Source organism: Chiloscyllium plagiosum, chromosome 33, assembly GCF_004010195.1.
Source record: "Chiloscyllium plagiosum isolate BGI_BamShark_2017 chromosome 33, ASM401019v2, whole genome shotgun sequence".
Taxonomy (NCBI): Eukaryota; Metazoa; Chordata; class Chondrichthyes; order Orectolobiformes; family Hemiscylliidae; genus Chiloscyllium; species Chiloscyllium plagiosum.
In genome coordinates this window covers 43,476,885-43,487,843 of record NC_057742.1, presented here as the reverse complement: position 1 = coordinate 43,487,843, position 10,959 = coordinate 43,476,885, and the positions used below count along the sequence as shown (strand labels likewise).

The following is a 10,959-nucleotide window of genomic DNA, read 5'->3' as shown; positions in this document are numbered from 1 at the left end:
CCTTTCCTATCTCTTCCGACTCAATACACAGTCTCCCACTACTGTCCTTGATCGGCCCTACCCTCGTTCTCGTCATTCTCAGGTTTCTCACATACGCATAAAATGCCTTGGGGTTATCCTTGATCCTATCCGCCAACGATTTTTCATGCCCTCTCTTAGCTCTCCTAATCCCTTTCTTCAGGTCCCTTCTGGCTATCCTGTATCCCTCCACTGCTCTGTCTGAATCCTGTTTCCTCAACCTTTCCTCCCACAATCCAAAAATGTGCGGGTTAGGTGAATTGACCATGCTAAATTGTCTGCAGTGTTAGGTGAAGGGGTAAATGTAGGAGTATGGGTCTGGGTGGTATTCGCTTTGGCGTGACGGTGTGGACTTGTTGGGCCGAAGGGCCTTTTCCACACTGTAAGTAATCTAATCTATTGTAATCTAATCTAATTTTGACAGAGTAGTTCCACTAGTTCATATATCAACAAATGGGTGTCAGTAAATTGGATGTGGTACATAGTTTGGAACAACAATTAATCCGGTGAGTTTGGTAAGATTTGGTGAGAAATCCCACTTAGCTTTGCAGCTAGATCCTCCCAACAAATTCAACACAACTTGCAATTAGCCAAAAACTGTAACTTTTAGCCCCACTTGTTAATTAAGTGCGCTTTCCTCATTGCTGATCTCAACATCAACGTTGTGGCTAGCTGTCCTATCTCCTCAGTAAATATAAAAGCAAACTTTTTCTGTAATATTTCTGCCCTCTTTTGAATATTGCCTGCCATATTATCCAATTTGTATTGCAATTATCCTATTCCTATCACAACCTCTAAATGAAGTGACTGTAAGATATTTGACTTTACTATTTCTTGTTAAGTTAATTTCATTGTTCAGCATTGCTTTTCAAATGTTTAAGCTTCTTTCCCTATTCCTTCATGTTCTCTCTCATTGTGGAGTCCTCTATTATCTGTACTTCATATAAGCCTCTTAAACCTTTCTCCTAAATCTTCATTTATATGTGGAGTCTCACTAATGTTTAATTTGTTCTTTTCATTCAGCAGAACGTTTTTTCTGTGCTTTGTTTTTATTGTTGTTCCATGCCATTGTTTTTTTTCCATATGAAAAGCCCATTTGGCTTTTCTCAGTTCTATTTTCAACCCCTCAAAATCAGATTTTCTCCAGGCTGCCTATCTGGTGGCTAGCCTTCCTGCTACTGTGTTCTCGGTTGGCATCCAAATCGACCTTATTCTGCATTCTTTTTCTGATTGTAGCCATAACAACTATTCTGAATTAGACTAATGGCAGGTGGACTGTCTCCTCATCCTGTGGCTTCATTCTAGCCCAACTCACCCAACACATTTCCTTGCATAATATATTGAGATTAAGTACCACTGCCCGCAGCAACCCGAGTTGCATGTCCCTCAGTCATTGCTTTCTGTTTTGTTTGGCAGTGCTGTCTACTTCCCATCCTTGTTTTCATTGCATGTTGACTCTCTGGAAGGCTGTCCAACATTGTGTAAAACAGGAAGAAATTATGCTCAATGAAAAGAGCAACTGGTTAGGTTTAAACTTCTGAGTTGGGGGGAAGGGAAAGTGAAAGCGACAGGGAGTATGGAGTTAAATAGAAAGATAAGCAGGAGGATAGCATGTATGCAGGTGGATTTAACCTTGAGGCAGATGAGGAATGCAACAAAACGGAAGGATAACTTAGGACAGCTTGTGACTTCCAATATCTCTAATGATAAGAATGTTAGCATTAAGGCACTTTACCTGAATGCTCGAAGCGTTCGTAACAAAGTAGATGAACTAACGGCACAGATCATTGTGAATGATTGTGATGTGGTAGGCATCACAGAGACATGGTTGCAGGGGGTTCAGGATCCAAGAATTTACAACTTATCGAAAAGACAGGGAGGTGGGCAGAGGGAGCGGGGTGGCCTTGTTAGTTAAGAACAAAGTTAAATCTATGGCACTGAATGACATAGGGTCAGATGATATGGAGTCTGTGTGGGTGGAATTGAGGAATTACAAAGGCAAAAAAACCATAATGGGAGTTATGTACAGACCTCCTAACAGTGGTCAGGACCAGAGGCGCAACATGTACCAGGAAATAGAAAAGGCATGTCAGAAAGGCAAGGTCATGGTGATCATGGAGGACTGGGTAAATAATGTTGCCAGTGGATCCAAAGAAAGGGAATTCTTGGAAGGCTTACAGAATAGCTTTTTGGAACAGCTTGTCATGGAGCCCACAAGGGAGCAGGCTATTTTGGACCTAGTGCTATGTAATGAACCTGACTTTATAAAAGATCTTAAAGTAAGGGAGCACTTAGGAAGCAGCGATCATAATATGGTAGAGTTCAGTCTGCAGTTTGAAAGAGAGAAGGCAAAATCGGATGTAATGGTGTTACAGTTAAACAAAGGTAATTATGAGGGCATGAGAGAGGAACTGACGAAAATCGACTGGAAGCAGAGCCTAGCAGGGAAGACAGTCCAGCAAAAATGGCAGGAGTTTGTGGGTAAAATTGAGGAGACTGTACAGAGGTTCATCCCCAAGAAAAGAATGATTATCCGGGGAGGAATGAGACAGCCATGGCTGACAAAGGAAGTCAGGAAATGTATCAAAGAAAAAGAGAGATCCTATAAAGTGGCCAAGAGCACTGGGAAATCAGAAGATTGGGAATGCTACAAAAACAAACAGAGGATAACAAAAAGAGAAATAAGGAAGGAGAGGATCAAAAATGAAGGTAGGCTAGCCAGTAATATTAGAAATGATAGTAAAGGTTTCTTTCAATACATAAGAAACAAACGACAGGCAAGAGTAGACATTGGGCCACTTGAAACTGATGCTGGAAGGCTAGTGATTGGAGATAAGGAAATAGCTGGAGAACTTAATAAGTACTTTGCGTCAGTCTTCACAGTGGAAGACATGAGTAATATCCCAACAATTAAAGGGAGTCGGGGGCTGAGTTGAGTATGGTTGCCATTACAAAAGAGATAGCGCTAGAAAAGCTAGAAGGTCTTAAAATTGACAAATCTCCTGGCCCCGATGGGCTACATCCTAGAGTTCTGAGGGAGGTGGCTGAGGAAATAGCGGAGGCGTTGGTTGAGATCTTTCAAAAGTCACTGGAGTCAGGGAAAGTCCCGGATGATTGGAAGATCGCTGTTGTAACCCCATTGTTCAAGAAAGGATCAAGCCAAAAGATGGAAAATTATAGGCCAATTAGCCTAAGCTCGGTTGTTGGTAAAATTCTACAATCCATCGTTAAGGATGAGGTTTCTAAATTCTTGGAAGGGCAGTATTGGATTAGAACAAGTCAACATGGATTTAGTAAGGGGAGGTCGTGCCTGACAAACCTGTTAGAATTCTTTGAAGAGGTGACAAGTAGGTTAGACCAGGAAACCCAGTGGATGTGGTCTATCTAGACTTCCAAAAGACCTTTGATTAGGTGCCACACGGGAGGCTGCTGAGCAAGGTGAGGGCCCATGGTGTTCGAGGTGAGCTACTGGCATGGATTGAGAATTGGCTGACAGAAAACAGAGAGTTGGGATAAGAGGTTCTTTTTTGGAATGGCAGCCGGTGACAAGCGGTGTTCCACAGGGTTCAGTGTTTGGGCCGCAGCTGTTCATGTTATATATTAATGATCTGGATGAAGGAACTGGGTGTATTCTAGCGAAGTTTGTCGATGATACGAAGATAGTTGGACAGGCAGGTAGTACTGAGGAAGTGGGGAGGCTGCAGAAGGATCTAGACAGTTTGGGAGAGTGGTCTAGGAAATGGCTGATGAAATTCAATGTGAGCAAATGCGAGGTCTTGCACTTTGGAAAAAAGAATACAAGCATGGACTACTTTCTAAACGGTGAGAAAATTCATAAAGCCAAAGTACAAAGGGATCTGGGAGTGCTAGTCGAGGATTCTCTAAAGGTAAACATGCAGGTTGAATCCGTGATTAATGTTGTCATTTATCTCAAGAGGGTTGGAATATAAAAGCAGCGATGTGCTACTGAGACTTTATAAAGCTCTGGTTAGGCCCCATTTGGAGTACTGTGTCTAGTTTTGGGCCCCACACCTCAGGAGGGACATACTGGCACTGGAGCGTGTCCAGCAGAGATTCACACAGATGATCCCTGGAATGGTAGGTCTAACATACGAGGAACGGCTGAGGATCCTGGGATTGTACTCATTGGAGTTTAGAAGGTTAAGGGGAGATCTAATAGAAACTTACAAGATAATACATGGCTTGGAAAGGGTGGACGCTAAGAACTTGTTTCCGTTAGGCGGGGAGACTAGGACCCGTGGGCACAGTCTTAGCATTAGACGGGGTCAATTCAGAACAGAAATGCGGAGACATTTCTTCAGCCAGAGAGTGGTGGGCCTGTGTAATTCATTGCCGCGGAGAGCAGTGGAGGCCGGGACACTAAATATCTTCAAGGCAGAGATTGATAAATTCTTGATGTCACAAGGAATTAAGGGCTACGGGGAGAATGCGCATAAGTGGAGTTTGGCGGAGTGGACTCGATGGGCCGAATGGCCTTACTTCCACTCCTATGTCTTATGCTCTTATGGTCTTATATGGTATTGTATCATGTTCGGCATGACACATTAGGAAGATGACAACACAGTACTGAGGTGCAAAAGGTGGTCTCAGGAATGGTATGTGGAAAGACTGGGAGAAGCTGTGCTCCTTTAAGCACAGAGATTCAGTGGGGTTTTAACCAGACATGATTTTGATAAAATAAACAAGGACAAACTGCTTCTTCTGCAAGAAAGGCTGATAAACAGAAGATACAGATTTAAGATGATTGGCAATAAAAACTTAGAGGAGATTAGAAGAAGCTTTTGTTACACAAAAAATCTTTGTGATCTGGAATGTAGTGCCTGAAAGGATGTCAAATAAATATGTAATGGCAATATTCAAAAGGCAATTGAGTAAATACTTAAAGAGCGCTGTTTGGTAAGACTGTGGGGAATTGAATGAGCTATTATAGGAATGATGGGATGAATGTCTTCCTCTGTGCTGTATTCTTGATTTATTGTATGCTTATATTACTATACCTTGCTGTTGATTTCAAGTAACATTGTATTCTTATTTGCATTTAGTTGTTCTAATGATCCTGGCATTGTCAGAAGAACGAAAATCCACTGCACAAGAATTGTCTCCCATCTCAAGATCTCAAAATCATCCAATAGACTTCACAACAGTAAACACAGAACTCCTCAAACCTAGTGCTAACTCCAAAGTAATGGATCATATTAACTTGCATAGGATCTCAGATACAGATGGAAATATCTTGAAATATCTTCAGATAGTCCATGACATCAAGCTGAGAGATACCAGCTTAATTGAACCCACACCTACTGTCACTCAGTTACCATTGTCAGTATCACCACTGGAATATGCCAACAATTACCATAGAGCAAAGGAGGTCATAGTTGCCACATATAATCAAAATACTTTGTATTCAGAGCAAACACAATTAAAGGAAAGACAGTCTCGGCTTCATAAAAATGAGTTAGTGGCTCCTGGACACCTTCTTGGTAATGTAATACTGCATTCCTCATTTACTACAAGAATATACCACAGAGATTTTGAAACAATGTCTTCGTCTAGTAATCATCAAACTGAGGTGGTTTCAAGAACTTCTGACATCCATAATATCATGATGTTGAAATCTTCAACTGATGCAGGCACACTAAAAGAGATCAACTACTTGCACATCCTTAAGAATCTCTGGTACACAGAGGAATCAAACATCACAGAAGAAAGGGTTTCACAGAGATCACTTCTTCCTGGCTCGCCACTTAATCTGATCATTGCTTCTGAGTCACAGGTTACTTCTCTTCATGACGTGTCATTTAAGTCGCAGCCACATCTTAATCTGGAATTATATGTTGTAACAACGAATGAATATCCCCCATTTATAGATAGACTTAAAGATTTATTGAAAGTTGGTGATCAAAACCTGTCAGCTATGATTGGATCTCACACTTCCATCTCCATGACATCGTTCAACACGATGGAAAGTGATCTTTTATCTAATTCTGTCATTCTGTCAACTATGTCTACACCTGGGATCTCTTCAATTTTCTCCAAATGTGACACAACCGCAGCAGGAAACTTCCCGAATACAATAATCCATGCAGAAACTAGGGGCCCTGAAATAGCCAGCAACATTTCCCAAGTAACTGAAGTAGAAGAGCCTCAAGAAAAAGCAACTATCTGCCTTAGTAGAATTGACATAGCCTGGATTATTCTAGCTATCAGTGTGCCTGTTTCATCATGCTGTAAGTAAGGATTTAATTTCACAGTTATAATAGTATAGATAGACTAATACTTAGATATTGATACTGCATGTGACAACAATAGTTATTACTGATTCACTACAAAGTTCAATGTCCGGTGCAACTAAAGCCTCAGAAATCTACATAATGAGGAACATCTAGAAAAGTTAATTTATAACATACCTCAGTTTTACAACTGAAACCATTATTTCAGATTTACTCTAAGCATGTTCAGAAAAAAAAGGCTGGGCACTTTTACCTAATCTAACTGTGATATCCCTGATTTTGCAAATATTGTGCTGGAATATGTTACCATCATCAATAAGGAAATGCTGAAGATAAATAACTGCTCTGAAATTAAATAAATGCTGCTTTTAATCAAGGCATTACTAGATTGAGAAAGCTAACAGCAATGTGAAGCTACAACTATTGTACAAAATATGGGCAAAAATCCTAAGTTAACACATGACCATTAGAAGATAAATGTCCTTAATTTCAAATACACCACAGGATAGCAAATGATCTGACTTATGTTCTTGATGTATCTAACTACTGGTACGTATCCCTTTATCCGAAATACTCGGGACCAGCTGCTTTGCGGAAATTGGAATTTTGCAGTTTTCAGAATTAATGTAGTGTCCCCTGTAGGGTGCAGGGCAGCAACCCATAATCAAAGATAAATACTGTACTGCAGCAAAAACATATGAATACTGACACTAAGCGGGGTAAATGAAGACTAGAAGTACTACCACACTTTATTTATAGAGTAGTGTACTAAATGAAATACATCGACCACAAATATTCAACAACATTTTATTTCCATTAAAAAATTACCAGAAAAACATTCTGGAAAACTTAAACGTGCAAAGCTTATTTATAGAGTAATATATACAAGTTCATGGAATACATCGACTCTAAATATTCAACAACATTTTATTTCCATAAAAAACATTACAAGAAAAATATTCTGGAAAACTTAAACATACAAATGTACAAAAACATTACAAGAAAAACATTCGGTAAAACTCAAATATACACAGCTTCAGCACTATGGCAGGTGGCGGTTTTAAAGGCTTCTTCAAGTGTCATCTGTCTCATTAACATAGGTTTCTGTCTAATCAATCTCTCTTTAATTGAGTAAGTTGCCATAATCTCTTGCTCACTGATAAATGAACATTGTTCAAGGCCAGCAATTAACTGATCACACATTTTCAACATATCGTCAATGGGGACTTTTTCAACTGTGTTCCTGTATTTAAAACCATTAGCAATGTTCCCAATGCTCAAGGAATGCACGACAGGGACATCATTGTTAATGTTCAGCATTTCTTCGATGTCAGCTTCATGTAATTGATTTACACTTTCGTCTGATAAATGTGTGTAAGTAACAAGGCTTGCTATCGTCTTTTTCTCTTCAGTGACATGAAATCCTTCAAACTCTTCATCTGCAGGTTTATTTACCAGAAACATCATTGTAGGCCAGAGTCTGTGCCAAGCATTTGTTAATGTTGCTTAATCAACGTCATTCCAAGCATTAGCAACTGCATAAATGGCATCCTTAAGACTAAACTCTATCAGGAAGTCTTGAATTTCTACCTCTCTGTTGACTGCAGCAAGCATACTGTTTAAAAAATAGTCTTTATACTTACTCTACATGGAGCATAAATTCCTTGGTCACAAGGCTATAATACTGATGTCACATTCGGGGGCAAGTAAATGCCAAAAACATTTTTAGATTAGATTACTTACAGTGTGGAGACAGGCCCTTCGGCCCAACAAGTCCACACCGAGGGAGGAAACCGGAGCCCCCGGAGGAAACCCACGCAGACACGGGGAGAACGTGCAAACTCCACACAGTCAGTCGCCTGAGGCGGGAATTGAACCCAGGTCTCTGGTGCTGTGAGGCAGCAGTGCTAACCATTGTGCCACCGTGCCGCCAACATTACTTTTCACAAGCTGTTCAATAGGGGGATGTGCAGAACAGTTGTCCAGTAACAACAAAATTTTACACATTTCTTCCAGTCCAACTTGTCTGCAATGAGCTCATGCTGGTATGAAGTGCTTACTGAACCAGTTGGAAAAAATTCCGCTGGTTACCCATGCTTTCTTGTTTGCAAAATAATGCACAAGCAAATTGCGTACACCTTTAAGACATCTTAGATGTTTGCTTTTCTCAATCACTGCCAATTTCACCTTGTGTGTGCCTGCAGCATTGACACACCCAAGATTCAGGGTTCTCCTTCAAGATCCTCCGCTCCACACTCGCAGCAATGCGCCGGCACCTAACCTCTCTACAGTCAGCCCTGCCTCAGCTTAGGGTCACACTCTCTCAGAACTACAAAGGACCCACTCTGTACTACATCCTCAGGAGAATTCATACTCTCAACAAACCATATTTCAACTCCATCTCAAACATCAAAAACTGTAAGTATAACAAACTTTTATCCACCCACCTCCATAACCAGCGCTCCTCAAACATTCCAGTAGATTCCTCTGAAACTGCTCGGACGCCATTAGACATGCAGCTGGTGCAGCTGCCATCCCGCCACTTCCACCCCTCACAATTCCTCATGCACCACACGTGACATCACTTCCGCCCCTCACATCATCGCTGATGTCACACACTCAGTGACTCCCGCCCCTACCACTGCCGTGTTTGCCACCACTTCCGCTCCCACCAATGCCACTCACCTGCATTCTGCTGACACGCCTCCCACAGACCCCACTGTCATCATCCCTGCCCCCCCTCCCAGAACCCTGAGAGGAACACCACCCCTACTCATGACTCCACCCCCATTCCCCCTACCATCACACCCACTCCAGTTACAGACTCCACCCCCACTCCGAGCTCCACACCCACACCAGATCCCAGCTCACAGCCCTGCCGAGTTTTCACCATCCCTCCAGACCTTCCCCTCACTGAGGACGAATGATCAGTTCTCAGCAAAGCCTCACCTTCATTCCCCTCCGTCCACGCATCAATGAATTTAATATACGCCGTGACGTCAAACACTTCTTCTGCCGCCTCTACCTCCGAGCTTACTTTCACAATCAGGATTCCCGTCCACCTTCCGAGGACCCCTTTGCCCGCCTCCGACACACTGCATCCACCTGGACACCCCGCGCTGGCCTATTACCCGCCCTCGACCTCTTCATTTCCAACTGCCGCTGGGACATTAACCGCCTCAACCTGTCTACCCCCATCCCCCACTCCAACCTCTCACCCTCACAATGCGCAGCCCCCCAATCCCTTTGCTCCAATCCCGACCTCACCATCAAGCCAGCAGATAAAGGGGGCGCAGTGGTAGTCTGGCACACTGACCTCTACACTGCTGAAGTCAAACGCCAACTCGAGGACACGTCGTCCTACCGCCCCCTCAACCATGACCCCACACCCCATTACCTAACCATCATTTCCCAGACCATACAGAACCTCATCACCTCAGGAGATCTCCCACCCACAGCTTCCAACCTCAACCTGCACTGCCCGGTTCTACCTCCTTCCCAAGATCCACAAGCCAGACCACCCTGGCCGACCCATTGTCTCCGCATGCTCGTGCCCCACTGAACTCATTTCTAAAGCATGCTCCTGCCCCACTGAACTCATTTCTATCTACCTCGACACTGTCCTATGCCCCCTAGTCCAGGAACTCCCCACATACGTTCGAGACACCACTCACGCCCTCCACCTCTTCCAAGACTTCCGTTTCCCAGGCCCCTAACGCTTCTCCTTCACCATGGATATCCAATCCCTCTACACCTCCATCCGGCATGATCAGGGCCTCCAAGCCCTCCGTTTCTTCCTCTTCCGACGTCCCCAACAGTACCCTTCCACCGACACTCTCATTCGTTTGACCGAACTGGTCCTCACCCTTAACAATTTCTCCTTCGAATCCTCCCACTTCCTCCAGACCAAAGGGGTAGCCATGGGCACCCGTATGTGCCCCAGCTATGCCTGTCTCTTTGTTGGCTACGTAGAACAGTAGATCTTCCGTAATTACACCAGCACCACTCCCCATCTCTTCCTCCGCTACATTGATGACTGCATTGGCGCCACCTCGTGCTCTCGCGAGGAGGTTGAGCAATTCATCAACTTCACCAACACCTTCCTCCCTGAATTTAAATTTACCTGGACCATCCCTGACACTTCCCACCCCTTCCTAGACCTCTCCATCTCCATTAATGACGACGACTTGATACCGACATTTTTTACAAACCCACCGACTCCCACAGCTACCTGGATTACACCTCTTCCCACCCTACCTCCTGCAAAAATGCCATTCCGTATTCCTCCGCCTCCGTCGTATCTGCTCCCAGGAGGACCAGTTTCACCACAGAACACACCAAATGGCCTCCTTCTTTAGAGACCGTAATTTCCCTTACCACGTGGTTAAAGATGCCCTCCAACGCATCGCGTCCACATCCCGCACCTCTGCCTCAGACCCCACCCCTCCAACTGTAACAAGAACAGAACGCCCCTGGTGCTCACCTTCCACCCTACCAACCTTCGCATAAAGCAAATCATCCACCGACATTTCCGCCACCTCCAAACAGACCCCACCAACAGGGATATATTCCCACCCCACCCCTTTCTGCTTTCCGCAAAGACCGTTCCCTCCGTGACTACCTGGTCAGGTCCACGCCCCCCTTCAACTCACCCTCCCATCCTGGCACCTTCCCCTGCCACCGCAGGAAT

The 10,959-nt window shown here is 43.7% G+C and overlaps 1 protein-coding gene across 1 annotated transcript in view; it reads left to right on the top strand.

Annotated features, from left to right (window-relative positions):
• Window positions 1-10,959, top strand: part of tmem108 (transmembrane protein 108) — a 101,475-nt gene that overhangs the window by 81,010 nt on the left and 9,506 nt on the right. The window contains exon 3 of the mRNA XM_043675382.1: window positions 5,082-6,266. Within this exon, the coding sequence (XP_043531317.1) occupies window positions 5,082-6,266 (1,185 nt within the window). The remainder of the gene's footprint in view (window positions 1-5,081; window positions 6,267-10,959) is intronic.